The sequence below is a fragment of the Enoplosus armatus genome, chromosome 11 (assembly GCF_043641665.1).
Source record: "Enoplosus armatus isolate fEnoArm2 chromosome 11, fEnoArm2.hap1, whole genome shotgun sequence".
NCBI classification, from domain to species: Eukaryota; Metazoa; Chordata; class Actinopteri; order Centrarchiformes; family Enoplosidae; genus Enoplosus; species Enoplosus armatus.
Window position 1 is genome coordinate 24,530,515 of NC_092190.1, and position 17,374 is coordinate 24,547,888.

General features: G+C 46.9%; 1 protein-coding gene across 1 annotated transcript in view; it reads right to left on the bottom strand.

Annotated features, from left to right (window-relative positions):
- Window positions 1-3,765: 3,765 nt before the first annotated feature.
- ttn.2 (titin, tandem duplicate 2) overlaps window positions 3,766-17,374 on the bottom strand; it is a 211,554-nt gene continuing 197,945 nt past the window's right edge. The window contains exons 244-257 of the mRNA XM_070914051.1: window positions 16,655-16,957; window positions 16,223-16,525; window positions 15,826-16,094; window positions 15,371-15,686; window positions 14,877-15,182; window positions 14,330-14,629; window positions 13,503-14,078; window positions 12,866-13,171; window positions 12,384-12,766; window positions 11,744-11,954; window positions 6,437-11,606; window positions 5,811-6,385; window positions 5,391-5,681; window positions 3,766-5,110 (exon numbers count right to left, since the gene is read on the bottom strand). Coding sequence (XP_070770152.1) covers window positions 4,818-5,110; window positions 5,391-5,681; window positions 5,811-6,385; window positions 6,437-11,606; window positions 11,744-11,954; window positions 12,384-12,766; window positions 12,866-13,171; window positions 13,503-14,078; window positions 14,330-14,629; window positions 14,877-15,182; window positions 15,371-15,686; window positions 15,826-16,094; window positions 16,223-16,525; window positions 16,655-16,957 — 9,602 coding nt within the window. The 3' untranslated portion in view covers window positions 3,766-4,817. The remainder of the gene's footprint in view (window positions 5,111-5,390; window positions 5,682-5,810; window positions 6,386-6,436; window positions 11,607-11,743; window positions 11,955-12,383; window positions 12,767-12,865; window positions 13,172-13,502; window positions 14,079-14,329; window positions 14,630-14,876; window positions 15,183-15,370; window positions 15,687-15,825; window positions 16,095-16,222; window positions 16,526-16,654; window positions 16,958-17,374) is intronic.

Genomic DNA, 17,374 nt, shown 5'->3' on the forward strand with positions numbered 1-17,374 from the left:
CAAAGACAAGAACGTCATGGACTCCTGTTAAGCTTTTATTTATCTGATTACTAATTTCCGGATGAAAACAGAAACAAAATTCAGTTTGTTTCTCAGGTTGAATGATGATGATAATGCGCAGACTGTTCTCCCTTGTGTTTCCATTGTGTTTTTGCAAACCAGCCTGTTTTGAATGTACATCTTTGAAAAAGTGACATCACTTCTGATATTCACCTTTAAAGAGGTGACAGACGTCATTTAAAGAATGTAGTGACTTTTAACATTTGTATATAGAGTAGAGCAGAGAGTGAAGTCCAGACCGGCTCCAGACCGACTCCAGACCGACTCCAGTCAGTGTGGACAGAATACATCTGTTCTGTTCTCTGGTCTGAGGCAGCAGTTTTACACAATGGTTACACTGACACCTTGAGGCCATAGATACAAACTGCATGTTACTTATACATGGGCACAATTGTTTTTTCAAAAGGAAAAACAAGCGTGTATTGATACAAACAAACAAACAAACATACATACAAACAAACAAACAAACATACATAAACATATTCACTGTTTCATACAAACATTCATACACAAACACATAAACAGATACATTCATACATGCACACAAACACTGATTTCAGTTTGTAGCTCAGTCAGGACTCTGCAGGTTTTTACTATTGGAGCAATATGTATTTTAGTTTGTGGGTGTGGCTCATCATGACGACTAATAAAACTTATTTGAATGGAATTCCTGTTGAGCGGATCAATGTAGGGGACAATAATATGAAATTCTGAATTGACACAAGCTATTAATTATAAGTAATTATGTGTGGCAACAAGCATCTATGAATATAGATCCAAGATGGCGCCGCGGATGGCTACCTCGGTCTGTTGGAGCGCATTGTTTTGCCTTGTTTTGTTTGTAAACAGTGTTTTTGTTTTGGTTCACGGAGCTCTTTCACCAGAGAAGAGTTCATGAACATCAGGGGAACATCTCCAGTGGATTTGTTCCCGAATTTCTTGCACCCTCAGCTGTTTTATGGGACATTCTGGTCAAAGGTGCTCTCACCTTTGCAGCTCTACGTCGACGTAGAGGGAAACGTGCCGGTGCGCTCGTGCGTCTTCGCCGGCGAGGACAACGGACACCGCTACCCGGAATATTTCTCTCTAACGTGCGCTCACTGGGGAATAAGATGGACGAACTCCAGCTGCTGATGAGAAACAAGGACTTTTATTCATCTGCTGTTTTGTGCTTCACGGAGACATGGCTGGGGGAAAGAACTCCCGACGCGGCGCTGCAGCTGGACGGATTCCCGCTTCTCCGAGCGGACCGCGACGCGCACCTCTCCGGCAAAACAAAGGGTGGAGGTATTTGTTTCTACATCAACAGCAGCTGGTGTAACGACGTGACAGTGATCCGACGGCATTGCTCTCCTTCCCTGGAAACCTTTTTCATAAACTGTAAACCTTACTACTCCCCCCGTGAGTTCGCTTCATTCATTCTGGTCGGTGTTTACATTCCACCGGAGGCCAACGTGCAGGACGCACAGCGCGCACTCGCCGACCAGATACTGGAAACGGAGCGGACCAACCCGGACTCCTTAGTTATTGTCCTCGGTGACTTTAACAAAGGTAACCTCAGACATGAACTCCCCAAATACAAACAGTTTATTAAATGCCCCACCAGGGAGGGGAACACTCTGGATCACTGTTACACCACAGTCAGTAACGCTTTTCACGCCGTCACCCGCGCTGCACTGGGACACTCTGACCACGACATGGTCCACCTGATTCCCGCATACAGGCAGAAATTAAAACTTTCTAAGCCTGTTGGGAGAACTTCGAAGAAGTGGACCAGTGAAGCTGCAGAGGACCTGAAGGCGTGTTTGGACTGTACTGACTGGGATGTTTTCAGGACTGCTACCAACAGTCTGGATGAGTACACAGAGGCTGTGACTTCATATATCAGCTTCTGTGAGGACTGCTGTGTACCAACTCGGACCAGGGTGAGTTACAACAACGACAAACCCTGGTTCACAGCAAGACTGCAACAGCTGAGGTTGGAAAAGGAAGAGGCGTTTAAGAGTGGCAACAGAGCAGAGTTTAAGGAAGCCAAGTACAAGTTTAGCAAGGCGGTGAGGGAAGCTAAACGACTGTACTCAGAGAGACTACAAAACCAGTTCTCCTCCAACGACTCTGCTTCTGTGTGGAGGGGGCTCAGGCAGATCACCAACTACAAGCCAAGAACCCCCAACTCTGCTAACGACCGACGCCTCGCCAACAGCCTCAACGACTTCTACTGTCGCTTTGAAAGACAATGGGACAGTCCTGACACCATCCCCCACACCATCACCCACCAGCTCCAGCCCAACAGCCCCAACCCCCTCATCACACCTGGGGCTGAACTCTCACACCTCCTACCACCACAGCTGCCCCCCACAGCGCCCCCCACTCCTCCAGCATCGACACCTCTGTCTGTCCTTGAAAGAGATGTGAACAGGCTCTTCAAGAGACAAAACCCGCGAAAAGCTGCTGGACCAGACTCCATCTCCCCATCCTGCCTGAAGCGCTGCGCCGATCAGCTGTCTCCGGTGTTCACGGACATCTTCAACACCTCACTGGAGACATGCCACGTGCCAGCCTGCTTCAAGGCCTCCACCATCATCCCCGTCCCCAAAAAACCAGGGCCCACAGGATTAAAGGACTACAGACCCGTCGCCCTGACCTCTGTGGTCATGAAATCATTTGAACGCCTGGTCCTGTCCCACCTCAAATCCATCACAGACTCTCTGCTGGACCCCCTGCAGTTCGCCTACAGAGCCAACAGGTCTGTAGACGACGCCGTCAACCTGGCTCTACACTTCATCCTCCAGCACCTGGACTCCGCAGGATCTTATGCCAGGATCCTGTTTGTGGACTTCAGCTCTGCCTTCAACACGATCGTCCCGGCTCTTCTTCAGGACAAGCTCTCCCAGCTGAACGTGCCTGACCCCCCCTGCAGGTGGATCACAGATTTCCTGTCTGACAGGAAGCAGCACGTGAAGCTGGGGAAACACGTCTCAGACTCGCGGACTATCAGCACCGGCTCCCCTCAAGGCTGCGTTCTTTCTCCGCTGCCTGGCAGGTGGCTCATTTGGTGAACCAGCTTTGTTTTTACCTTCATAACAATTTTCTATTAGTGTATTTATTTCATACCGGCATTTTTCATGTCAAAGGAGCCATGAAAAGTGACATTATGACGTAAAATGTGTCATTATGAAATAGATATCCATAATGCAATAAAACATCCAATAACAGTTATTACGAAACTGAATGATGAAATTATATTTCATTATTATTAGCTGAGTTTTAATAATTGATTTATATATTTTACACTATTTATTCATCTGATGATTTATTTCATAATGTCTTGTTTATTAAATAGATAAATATTTGGTTAACCACTAGTTTGGTTTCTACGAGTGTTTCTTCCATTTCACTTTCAATGATACACTGAAAGATAATTATGTGAACCAATCGAACTGAACGACTGAATGTTTAATGACCTCTGGTACAAATTTACTATTCATGTTTCTTACTGTATATGGTGTTTTATGTGATAGATCTACTTTTATGTGCGGACATGTTTTTTTAAGTCAAATGAGAGAAAATCTAAGGGATATGAATCATTAACAAAATGAAAATGGAAACCTAAATGTGTTACACTTTCAACTTCTTGTGATTTTCCAATTAAAACAGAAGCATGAAAAAGAAATGGACATAAATAACCACCACAGAGACATCCTGTAGTGCTGATAATCATGCTTTATTAAATCAATAATTGGAGAAAAACTCAAGGAGGCTGCGAAAATAGTCAACGCTACAACTCTAACTTCAGTCAAACCAAAATGCTGAGCGACACGCGAGACCACGCTTCTTTCCATCCCTGCTGAACGCAGCGGCGGTTGGTTTCGGCTGCGGTGCATCTGCTCGGCGGCGCCCGGCTTGACTGACAGATGAACTTCTAAAAACTAACACACAAACACACTGCAGACCTCCGAGAGGCAGCTCTGCCTCTGGAAACGAGCACAGGATGGACTCTTATTTCATGCGATTGGCCAGGTTGATGGTACGACTGAAGAGCCGAGCAAGTGGTCATTTGCCAGAAACAGAGCACAAAACAAAAAAGAAACACTTGTGCTCAGGGAGTGCAGGCCGCTCGCACTGTGAGCATGTCATCGAAATGGCGGTATGACATAATCAGTCAGAGCGCGAGGTCCAGTCGTCCTGCTTACATGAGGGTATATGCAAACAGCACTCAGGATCTCACGCTCTTGTTAGCACCGCTCTCACTCTGCAGCAGTGCATTCATCGTTTTGTCTCTGAGTTAACGTCAACAGGGAGCCTCTCTACCTGTTGAGGCAATCTTAAGACTTCAACTTAACGTTGAGGCACAGAGTTTAGTTTCTCGGTTTGACAGGGTATTCGTTCCTGGTGAAACTTTCTCCTGTTAAACCACATTTAGTTTCATTTTGTTTCAGTTAATATTATTGTCATAAATAACAATGCATACATTTCCCATAACCGTTCAATTCGGCTATATACATTATGTACATGTCACAGAAAAATGGATCAAAAATCCTAAGTCATAGTTATCCAATATGGCACATTTTATAACAACTTTAGACTTTAGTCTAGTTTGGCATAAATTAATGTCAAGATTGGTACAAAAATAGTTCATATTTACAAGAACAGAAATCCAGATCTTTATCAAGTAGATTATTTCGCTTAATTAATAAATAAAAAGGCATGGAAGAAGGGAAAAGGGGAAGATTGGAAGATTAGAATTTTTTTTTTTTTTACACTGATCGAATGCTAATATGAACAGTCGCTGTGTCGGATCCGAGCTCGTTGGACAGTTTGAGGGTGTAGGTTCCAGCATCATCCTCCTTCACCCCGGTGATGATGAGAGTGGTCAGGTCCTCTGTGGTCTCGATGTGGAAGCGTCCGCCGGCAGTCACCTCAATGGTTTTGCCACTGCGGGACCACTCGATGTGTTTGGCGTCGCCGGAAAAGGCGCAGGTGACTGTAAGGACTTTGCCCGGCTCGATGCTGATGTCTTCTGGCAGAGCCTCAATCCTGGGGGCAGAACCTGGAAACCACAGTTCATGTACATCAGTGCACTGTTCAACAATTCAGTGTGAGGAATGTAGAAGAATATTTAGATTTTCAAATTCAGGTAAGAAAAAAACTTATTTAACTTATTGATTACTTATTTGGTTCATTGTGCTTCTCTAGGAAGTTTGCAGGTCCTTATTTCAAAAGCCTTTCTGTTGCCTTTGAATGTTAGCATGGACGTGATGAAGCTAAAGCAGAGCTACCTTTAAAAGTTTAGACCCATTGTTTAACAGATGTTATTGATAGCGTCTTACCGATTGCTCTGAATGAGGATCCCTCTATGTGGGAGGCCATCTCCGTGAGACTGCTGGAGCTCATGGCGTACGTCTCAGACGCCATGGAGGACATGCTGGACATGGACATGGTCTCAAACTTCATCTCAGCTGCCATGCTGCTGAAGGAGCTGGATTCCATCATGGATGACATCATTGCCTGCTGGGCAGAGGAAGAGAAGGAGGAGGACTCCTCCACCGTGTGCATTTCTTTCTTCATCATCATGGATGAGCTCATGGATGCTGACGACTCCTTGTGACTCATCATTGATCCTGATGAGGGTAGAGATGGAAACAGGAAATATGTAAATCTTAAAAATGACCTCAAAGCTATGTCAGAATGTATTCGAATTAGCATGAAATTGGACTAAATCTGCTTGGATACTTGAGGCAGGTGCTCACCTTTAAGTGCCAGTTGCTGCTCACCGTAGGCTGTGATCTTCATGCGTATGGACCGGAACACCTGTCCAGTGAAGGAGAAGGAGGATTTGGATACTCCTCCCTCTGCTGTCATCTCACAGATGTACTCTCCCTGATCACTGTCGGCCAAATCATGGATAAGAAGGCTGCAGGAGCCCTCAGAGTAGTGCATCTCGAAGCGGCTGCTCTGCGAAAGCCTCCTCCCGTTGACGTACCACACCACCTCCCTGACGCTGCTCTCGCAGACACAGGACATCCTCACTGAGCCCTCACAGGCCTCTGCTGTTAACTGACTCAGGACCTTGGGAGGTTTTGGGGTTGGGGATTTGACAGTGGGTGGAGACACAACCCTCTTGGGGGACATGATGGGAGGAGGAGACTTCATCCTAGCAGGTGATTTGATTCCTTCTGGCTCAGGGGACTTCAAGGCTCTTGGTGATTTGATGCCTGAAGGTTCCGGGGACTTGATGCCTTTTGGTGTTTTGATCCCAGCAGGTTCTGGGGACTTCACACCTTTTGGTGTTTTGATTCCTGCAGGTTCTGGAGATTTGACACCCCTAGGTGATTTTACTTCCTCAGGTTCGGGTGACTTTACTCTATCTGGAGACTTGATTGGTGGTGGTGACTTGAGTCTCGGTTCAGGAGATTTTATACCCCGTGGTGACTTAACTCCCTCAGGTTCAGGAGATTTGACACTTGGAGCTGGTGATTTCAAGCTGGGTGCTGGAGAGGGTGCTGGAGAGGGTACAGATGGCTCAGGCGACTTGATGCTCCGAGGAGATTTAATTCCCTCTGGCTCAGGAGACTTCACACTTGGTGTGGGTGACTTCACACTCGGAGTTGGTGACTTCAAACTCGGAGTTGGTGACTTCACACTCGGAGCAGGAGATGTTACACTTGGTTCAGGGGACTTAACGCTTGGAGCTGGTGATTTAATTGAAGGCTCAGGGGACTTGACGCTGGGTTCTGGTGACTTTACACTGGGAGTGGGTGACTTCATAGATGGCTCAGGGGATTTGACAGCCTTGACCTCCTCTTTGGGGACTGGTCTGCGGATGGTCAAGGTGAAGTGAGCCTCCTGTCTGCCTGCTGAATTTTCTACCACCACCGTGTAACTGCCCTCATTGGAGGCTGTCACAGAGGAGATCTCCAGGCTGGACTTGTACTGAGTGGTGGTGACCTGGACGTGGTGAGATGAGACAATGGTTCTGCTCACATGCATCCATGTTACAGTGGGTGCAGGCTCACCATCGATATCACAGGAGAATCTGGCCGTCTCTCCCTCTGCAACTGTCACAGACTGGGGCTTGGTGAGGATTCTGGCAGGAAGAGAAGGCTTCACCTTGTGGACAGCAACTTCCTCAGCAACAGCAGCAGAAGATGACTTCAGTTTAGCTTCAGATGTGGTGTGTTTCCCAGTTAGAGAAAACTTGTCAGATGAGTAGGAGGAACCAGATGACAGGTATTCAGTGGAGGCGTACTTGATAGATGAGTCATACCTCTCAGCAGAGGAGTACCTCTCAGAGGAGGCAGCATATCTTTCTCGTGTGACAACCTCATGTGTCTCGGTTAGCTTAGACTTGCTCTCTTCCACCTCAAAGTGGGTCTGGGAAGCATAGCCAGCTTTGAAGTGGGTAGTGTGGTAGTGGTCAATTCGAGTGACTTCAGGGACGTATGCTTTGGGAGCTTCCTCATCCCTGCGGCGAGAGGTGAAGGTGGTGTAGCCACCACCTGACACATCAAGGGTGGCATAGTCAGAAGCTTCTCCCTTAGAGTTAGAGAATACACAGCGGTATGTGCCACTGTCCTCTTCCTGGCAGTCCAGAATAGTGATGGACAAAACACCACTCATGTTACTGAAGATGTATTTCTCGCTGCTTTCAGAGATTGCAGTTCCATTGTGGAACCAATTGACCTCAGCCTCTGGCTTGGCTTGGATGTTCAGGGTGAATTTGGTGTCTTGGCCTATTGGTATGCGATGAGAGCGCATCCTGACGGTCACACGGGGAGCATGGTCCAGGCTGAAAGGTGTCTGGCTAACCACCTGATATTTTCTCTCAGACTTCAGAGCAGCCTTCCTGGCCTCATAGCGGGACATGATGTCAAAGCGGGCAGACCGCTCAAACCTGGAGGAGGAGCGGGATGACCTCTCAACAGACCTGATGGGGCTGGGAGAGCGGGGACGGGTTCTCTCAGGGGTGGGGGACCTCCTTCCCAATATCTCTCCCTCTACTTCCACAGGAGGCCTGGCATGTGGTGGTCTGATCAGCTCTGACACTGGACGCATCAGCTCGATGTATGTGGGAGACAGTGACCTTCTCCTTCTCATAAACTGAGAAATAGTGCGTTTCTTCTTTGTCTCAGCAACCTCAACAGCCTCATGCCTGACCTCCTGCCTCCTCTCTTCACGTTCCATGGCACAGCGCTCAATGCGGACAGGGCTGCCAGTAGGAGAGGCAGAAAAGCCAAGCTCCAGTTCATCCTCTAGCATCATTTTCTCTTCCTCTGTTCTCCTCATGGAAAGGTAGTCATCCACAGGCATCAACAGCTCTTCATCACTAAGGTCTCCCAGAGATCTCCTCCTGGATCTGAAGGAGGCCTCAGATTCAGGAGAGGGTGAACGGCGGGCAGGCCTGACAGTCTCCAGATCATCCAGAGAGAGTTTTGGAATACGCCATCGTGGCCTGTACTGGTCAGTGATTCTAGGGAGGGGCATGACATAGAACTGCTCCCACCTGGACAGGCGAATACGTCTCTGCCTCTTCTGCACAATTCTCTCCATTCTCTCTGGAATCTCATACTGGTCTTTCAGCTTTCTGTACCACTTCATGTCAGAGAGAGGCACAAACTGTTTGATAGCTTTGTCCTCATCCAGAACTCTGGGATCATGAACCATAGGCTCGGGGATCTCATATGGCATGAAGATCCTCCTCTCCTCCTCCAGCTTCTTTGTCTCAGACTTTTCCACCGTGATGTCGAACTCACCCTCAACATTCTTGGTGCTCACGGCAGGCTTGTACATCTCTGCAGCAAATTTGAGAGCCTCCTGGGCCGTGGGGTTGAGAGGTACAAGCTCCTCGGTGGAAACAATCTGCTGAGCCATCTTGTTAGTCTTTTCAATTTGTTTCTGTACGTGTCTGTATTTCTCCTCCTCGCTCTTGTACTCTCTTCTGGTGTAAGTAAGGCGGTCCACCTTCAGTGTAGCCTGGCAGCTTGCAGAGCCAGCAGAGTTGGTTGCGGTAACCTTGTACACACCAGAGTCCTCAAGCAGAGTCCCTCTGATGTGCAGGACATGGTAGTCAACGTCCTCCTGTATGACAACGACCTTGGGACCAAACTGTAGTGGATGACCATCCTTCTCCCATTTCAGAGTAGGAGTTGGGATTCCTGAGACTCTGAGCTCGAAGCGAACACTGTGTCCTTCGACACACTCAACATTAGCCAGCAAACGTTTAAACATGGGCCTCATAGTTTCCTCCATCACAGGATGAGGGGTCACAGTGAGACGGGCCTCGCAGCTGTCTTCTCCAAACTTGTTGTGGGCCATGACGGTGTATTCGGCATCATCATTCATGTCTAGGTTGTGAATCATCAGCTGGTACAGACCCTTATCACTGGTGAATGTGTACTTGCTGTCATCATCACCTGGCTTAATTCTCTCTCCATTCTTAAGCCATGTTACATGAGGCTCTGGGTGCACGGTAATAGTGACACCGAAGCGCACATCTTCGCCAATGTAGGCAGTGCGATTGTAGAGAGGCAAAGTGAACTCTGGCGGTCTCTGCAGGAGTTTAGTCTTGTCGACTCTCCTCCTCAGTTTCTTGATGGAGCGACTGATATAGTGCTCTCTGATGCTCCTCACTGTTTCAACAAAGAGCTCTCCATAAGCACTGTCCTCTCCATCATCACTCACCACCTTGCATCTGTACACACCATCATCACTCTCTTCAATGTCCTTTACATAGATGCTGGCAAAACCATTACTGTAAGTAATTTCATACTTGGGGCTTGGGTGTAGCTGTCGGTTACCAAAGTACCATGACGCCTGTGTACTCTTGTCATAGTTGGCAATGCTGCAAGTGAATCTGACATGGCCACCTTCCTCAGCTGAGCCATGCATGACTGGACCAGTGCGGAGGCCATGGTACTCAGTTCCAATCTTCACTTTACCCACAGCCAGTCCTCTCTGGTTCTTGAAGGCGCCACCATAGGCCACACGGGCTACTGATACAATAGTATCTATCTTCTTTATAAGAGTTTGGTAGTACCTTCTGTGTCTCAATGTTCTAATGATCTTGTTGCTGACATGCTCAATCTTCATCTTGAGCCATGGGTGCTCCAGAGCCTCATGGGCTGTCATACGGAGCTTCCTGTCCTTGACTAGAAGTCTGTCCACAAAGTCCATAGCCTCCAGGCTAATGTCCTTAAATGCTTCACTGTCAAAGATGTACTCACAGCTGGAGATGTTCTCAATCATCTTTGTAGTGGACTCTGCCGCAAATGGATTGAGGCCACTGAGCAGAACATAGGCCATAACACCAACAGACCACATGTCAGTGGCTGTTGTGACCAGGTCGTGACGATGGACCTCTGGGGCGCAGTACTCCGGAGCTGAGAACAACATTCTGATGTTTTCTCCTGGCACCAGAAGCCTAGCCTGGCCCATCTCAATAATCTTTATGTTGGTACTTCTCTTTGTGGTGTAGACAATGTTGTCTGGGCGGATATCAAAGTGGCCGAAGTTGTGACTATGCAAGAACTTGAGGGAAGAGCAGACTTGTCTCAGGTAGCGGACAATCTCTTGCTCTGTAAGCTCAAAGTTGCTGGTGCCAAGGCGCTCAAAGATGTCAACTCCAGAAATGAATTCAAAGATCAGGATGATCTCGTCCATGCTTTCAAAGTATTCATGTAGGTAGATGATATTCTTGTGCCTTGCTACGTTGAGGGCCTCAATTTCCCTGAGAACCAACTCACGGTCAGTTCCTTTGACCTTGATGAACTTGGCCATGAAAGTCTTCTTTGTAGCAATCTCAACGCAACGATGGACCACTCCAAACTGGCAACGAGCAAGTTCCTCAGAGACTATGTACTTGGAGGACAGCTCCTTCACCTTGTAGAACAGAGCCTCCTCTTTGGTGATTTCTCTGGTTTCGTCCACTTCCTCGTCATAGTTCCTAATCACAGACTTGTCTTCCTTTGTGGTAATGGGCTCAGTTGGCTCAGAAGGAAGGCTCAGGCCAAACTGGTTTTCAGCGATGACGCGGAACTGGTACTTGGTCTTTCCAAATATGTTGATGATGGTGATGCTGCAGTCAGCGGTCTGTCCAGCACGGATCCACCTGTCAGCAGTGGTGGGACATTTCTCTACAATATAGCTAGTGATGTTGCTTCCACCATCATTGGCAGGGGGCTCCCAGGTCAAGATGATGGAGTCTCGAGTAATGTCGCTAACAACGAGTCCCTTTGGAGCTTCAGGTATGTCAGCCACATCCACCTCAATGGTTTGCTTGTCCATTCCGAACCTGTTCTTTGCAGTGATAATGTAGTAGCCAGTATCATTTCTCTGCACTCCCTTCTGGAACACCAGGGAGGTGAAAGACCTGGTGGTGATGACTTGGTAATAAGAAGAGTTGGAGAGGATCTCCTGACCCTTCTGCCAAGTGATTGCTGGCTCAGGTTTGCCAGAGATGGGGATCTTGATGGTGATGTGATCACCACGGGCAGCATGGACTGCTCCCATTCCCTGGAGCTCCTTGGGCAGGTGGATCTTAGCAGGAACTGGAATTATAATAATAAAAAACAGTATATTAGTTTGATATTTATTAAAATTTCTGTTAAGGAATTACACCTACGAACTACTTTTTCTAGGAAACTTGAACAATACTTATTTTGTTATACCAAAATGATATTGTTACCTTCAACCTCCAGGTTGACTGTTGTCGAGATGGATCCTGAGGAGTTGGTTGCTCTGACTTGGTACACTGTGGCATCACTCTCATCAGCTGCAGTGATGACCAGCTGGTAGTAGCCTCCCTTGAACTCCTGGGCTTTGATCTTGGTTCCATCTGCCTGGATCTCCTTTCCACTGCGGTACCATTTCACCACAGGCTTGGGATATCCCACCACCTTGTCATAATAAAAATAACTAAGTTGAATGATTTACTGAAAAATAACTCAAAACATAGACATCATTGTGTTGACTTTAAAAGTAATGGCATACTTTTCCTACATTGTAGGAAATTCACTTCCCCAGATTCACATGAGAACATCTATATATTAAATATATTAAATCCCTGAGCATCCAGTACAGAGGTCTGTTTGGCCAAGTAGTACAAAGACTGGGAAAGGGGGAAACTCCAACGCTTGATTGAATGAAACTGATGTCAATCTTCTCATTTGACTCCGGATCTCCCTTTAACACTTACACTACAATCGCTTGTACTTGTAACTTGACATATTTAGACCTTCATACATTTAGACTCAGAATCAGAATCAGAAATACTTTACAGCATGTGAATTCTTGAAAGCAAATACAATGTAGTTTAAATAAAGTACCTTAGTGACAAGGGTGGCATTGGCGTGGTATTTGACAGTCATGTCCCTGATCTCCTCCCTGAATGCAGGAGCACGAGGAGACTGGTCGGACTTGGGGATAATAGGCTCGGAGATCTCACTCCAGTCGCTCTCACCGCCCATGTTCTCACACTTGACACGGAACTCATACTCAAAGCCCTCGATCAAGCCCGTGACCTCGTAGTGGGTCTCCACGACCTTCTTATTGGTTACTGACATCCACTTGTTCTGCTTCTTCTCACGTTTCTCCAGGTAGTAGTTGGTGATTTTAGCTCCACCATCGCTGCTTGGAGGCTTCCAGCAGACGACACAGGAGTCCTTGGTGGAGCTGATGATGAAGGGCTGCTGTGGGATGCCAGGTTTTTCTGAGAAATAAACAGGGAATGTTACTGTAATGGTCTGTATATTTGTAAAGTTAGTCCTGCCATCTGTGCAATGTAGCTACAAAATAAGAATGGACTTACCAAATGGACTCTTGATGATGACCACTGATGGGATCTCAAGAGGCTCGCTGACTCCGTACTGGTTCTGGGCAGAGACTCTGAAGTAGTAGCCGGCGCTCTCAATCAGGTTGGGAACACGGCAGGTGGTGCCAGAAATGGAGGAGGACACCAGGTGCCACTGCTCACCTTCTTTGGCCTCACGCTTCTCCACAATGTAGTTGGTGATCATGGAGCCTCCGTCATCCTTGGGAATCTTCCAGCTGATGACAACTGAGCTCTTCAGCAGGGCGTCAACAACCACAGGGCCCTCAGGCATGCATGGTTTATCTGAAAAAATAAAAATAAATAAGGAATGAGAAACAGCTCTTATATTTTTATCCATATACATAGATCCAGTAATATTTATTTGCTAGTTGAAAGTGGAAACAAATACATGTAACAAATAATATTTAACTAATATTTACTAAGAATATTTAGAAAATGTTACATGTCTTTAAATATGACATGTCTAAACATATCTAAATTGAAAATTGCCTGGTAAAGGGTTTTCCATTATTGACTTTCATTTGAATTTTAAAGATAATATAGATGTCTTCGCTGGCAGGGTTAGGGTTATTATTTGACATTTGAACTGTCTCTCTCAGAAGTCTGGTGTTACCTTGGATTTCAACACGTAGCACAGTGTCGATGGTTCCGAACACATTGCTGAGCTGCACTTTGTAGCGGCCAGCATTGGTCTTCCTCTGGACGTTCCTCACCACCAGGTGGGTGTAGCTTTCAGTGTTTTCAATAATCACATTCTCGGACGCATTCAGAGGCTTCTTGCCATAGAACCACATGATCTGGGGTATGGGACGTCCAATGTAGACAACATGGAGGCGAAGGCTGGTGCCAGCCCCGGCGAAGTACTTCTCCTTCAGAGGGAAGCCAGGGTGGAACTGGGGCGCCGCCTGCAGGCGCAGTTTGCCACTGGTCTCAATCTCTCCAGCCTCGTTGACGGCCCTGCAAGTGTACAGGCCCTCGTCTTCCTGCTCGTCCGTCAGGATGCTGAGGGAGTGGTTCCGGCCATCTGAGCTCATCTTGTACTTACGGCTCTGGATCAGTTCCTTGCCGTAGCGGTACCACTTGATCTCAGGCAAAGGTCTGCCGATGATGCCACAGGTGAGCGTGCCGGACTGGCCAAGCTTGGTGATTACATCTTGGATTTCTTCCTTCAAAGCTGGAGCTTCACCAACTGCAGAAACATCAGCAAAGTTTGATTTAAATCTAAATCTTTTAGCATGCTGAAAATCAAACATTTAAAAAACATAAAATGAATTTCACATGATTTAGTGTGTAACATTGTATGAGATTTATTTAGCTTCTGTTAGCTGATCGCAACATTTTGATTGAACTAATGTAAATACGTTTTAAACAAATGTCACCCAAATGCTACTGTGACGAGGACATTCTGTTTGCTGGGATCTGAACTCTGCAGCAGCTCACCGCTCAGTTTGGTCTTGATGCCCATGGGCGTGCGACGAGGTCGGCTGAGTCCAGTCTCATTTTCAGCTATGATTCTGAACTCATACTCGGTGGCCTCCATCAAGCCGCCCATGGTGAACTGACGATCCTTGGAGCGCTCCTTGTTGCATTTCTTCCAGGCGCTCTCTCCAGCCTGCCTGAACTCAATCCAGTAGCCAAGAATCTCCTTGCCACCGTCCTGCTCGGGCCTGAGCCAGTGGATGGTAATGCAGTCTTTGGTGATGGAGATGACGTCGATCTCTCCTGGTTGGCTTGGTTTGTCTAAGAGACAGATAGGAGATTAATACTCATGGAGAAACTAAGTAAAAGTATTGTGGAATTGATATAAAATCAGTTCTTAAATTCGTTCTACACAATCTGACAAATCAACTTAAATTAACATGGGCTCAGAGCAAAACAGCCCTTCAAATTCAACGTAATCTTAAATTTTCAATGTCTTGTCTTCTTATTCTACTTAGTTTCATCAATGTATTCATGCAGGAATAGGCGTCATGTTACTGTTACTCACCAAATGGATCTTTGCAGACCACAGACTCTGAAGTAGGACCAGGCTCGCTCTGACCAATGTCGTTCTGAGCCACCACCCTGAACATGTACTCTGCATCGGGAATGAGACCAGTGACGTTGTACATGGTGGTGGTGATGTGGGTCTTGTTGTGGCGGACCCATTTCTCTGTCGATACCTCCCTCCTTTCCACGTAGTATCCTGTGACGCGGGATCCTCCATCATCCCGGGGCCGGGCCCAGGACAGAGACACTGCTGATTTAGCCACGTCCATGATCTCCGGTGGGTTGCTGGGAGGTTCTGGTGGGCCTGAAGGTAAAGCACATTGTTAGTGAAATCAATAATTACGACACTGATTGACATCAGCATTACTGATGTACATTGTGTTTAATATGTATTTCTAATCAGAACACAGCAATGTGTCTATTAAGTAAATTGCTTTTGGCCAACATGTACACAAGCAACTTTTGATTAGTGACAACATCATAAATACTCACAAAGTGGTGTCTTTGGCGCGACAGAGTCATCAGACTTGAGAGATCTGCTGACGCCGAACTGGTTCTCGGCGGAAACCCTGAAGTGGTACTCAACATTCTCCTTCAGACCCTTCACTACCAGAGAGGTCTCAGTTACCCGGGCATCCACTGTATACCAGGCGGCCTTGGGTACCTCCCGCCTTTCCACAATGTATCCCAGGATGTCGGAGCCGCCATCATCTGATGGTGGCCTCCAGCTGACCCGGACTGATCTGACCTGAATGTCGTCAAACTCCAGAGGTCCTTCGGGGGCATCAGGGCGACCGATCACCTTCACCTGGAGGGGGGAGATATATAGACAGTTAAGTTCCAACCAGTCCAATGATTCCAATGTATTTTTTTCTTTTCTTTTTGATACTGAAGTACATTTTATTTTAAGTCGCATGTCAACAAAATGTGCCAGATGAGCCGCTCACCTTGATGTACACGGCCTTCCTGCCGCATTTGTTCTCCAGCACAAGGTTGTAGGTACCGGTGTCATCTTTGTGTGCTTCTTTGATGACCAGCTCGGTGATGTCATCATGGGTGGCTATCATGGCCCGGTGGGAGATATCATGACCATCTTTGGTCCACTTGCATGTAGGGATGGGTTTACCCTTGATGGTCACAGATAGACGGATGACTCCGCCCTGCCGCACCACATAGCCCTCCTCGTATTTACGATCGAGCTCATAGTCTGGATAATCTGAAGGAGACACACATTAGATTTTTGTCAAATAAATTACAGATTTAGACAAAAGAGAAAAAATGCATTTTAAATCACTAATTACAGTATGAACTGAAACAGTAAATAATGGAATTATGTTTTATTACCAAGCATCTCCTGGACTTTAACCACTCCAGGAATCTCAGCGGGCTCTCCGGAACCACCAGCGTTGCAGGCGATGACCCTGAACTTGTACTCGGCACCCTGGGGCATGTGGGTGAGAGTGTACTCGCACATCTTGGTGGGCGTCGTGTTGCACAGTGTCCATTCCACCTGGTCCACCTTCTGCATCTCGATCAAGTAGCCAGTAATGATAGAACCACCCTCTTCTTCAGGCGCCAACCAGGCCAGAGAGACTGAAGTCCTGGTGGTATCTGTGACTCTGGGCTGAACTGGAGGACCTGGAGGTTCTGTTCAACAACACAGTTTGGTAAATATACTGACTCCACACTGGTAAAGATTCATCTAAAATAGGTGGTGAGGGTTTCATGAATAAAGCCCATTAAATGTCATTACAGCAGTACAGCAGTTACACGTACCGATGGGATCCATGGCGATGGTGATGGTGGAGCTCTCGCTGGGTTTGCCGGCTCCTCTTGAGTTGATGGCGGTGATACGGTGTTCGTACTCCAGGCCCTCTATCAGGCCAGAGGAGCGGTACCTGGTCATGGTGACGGGGTTCTTGTTGACCCTCATCCACCTGTCAGAACGGGCCTCTTTACGTTCGATGATGTAGCCTGCAATGGTGGAGCCACCGTTGTCCTCGGGTGGTCGCCAGGTCAGAGTCATGCCCTCGTGGGTGACATCAAGCACCTCTGGTCTGCTTGGAGGTCCAGGAATGGCTACGCAGGAACAACAGATGGATTAAAAGATGAATGACAGCAGGGCAGTCGTAAGGCAACTATCCACAAAGTAATAGACAGGATTCACTGAGCCTCTGAATTGTTGGAGCTTACACATTACATTTGAACATACCACCTGTATTTGTGTGATAACTGAGCAACAATCACAGTACTATTTCACTACAATAATTCTCAAATAATATTTTCAAAATGACCAAATGAAAAATATACATGATAATGAATTGTGTAGTACTTTTCAGTAGTATAAAAAGTAATAGTGGTGATGCAAAGGCGTTCCTAAATGGTTTCTATTGGTATTCTGGGTAGTTATCAGGGTGTTATTAGATATTTGCCAGCATGTTTTTAGGAAATTTCAGAAAAACTAGTGAGACCAAAATGAACAGGAAGAATAATGTG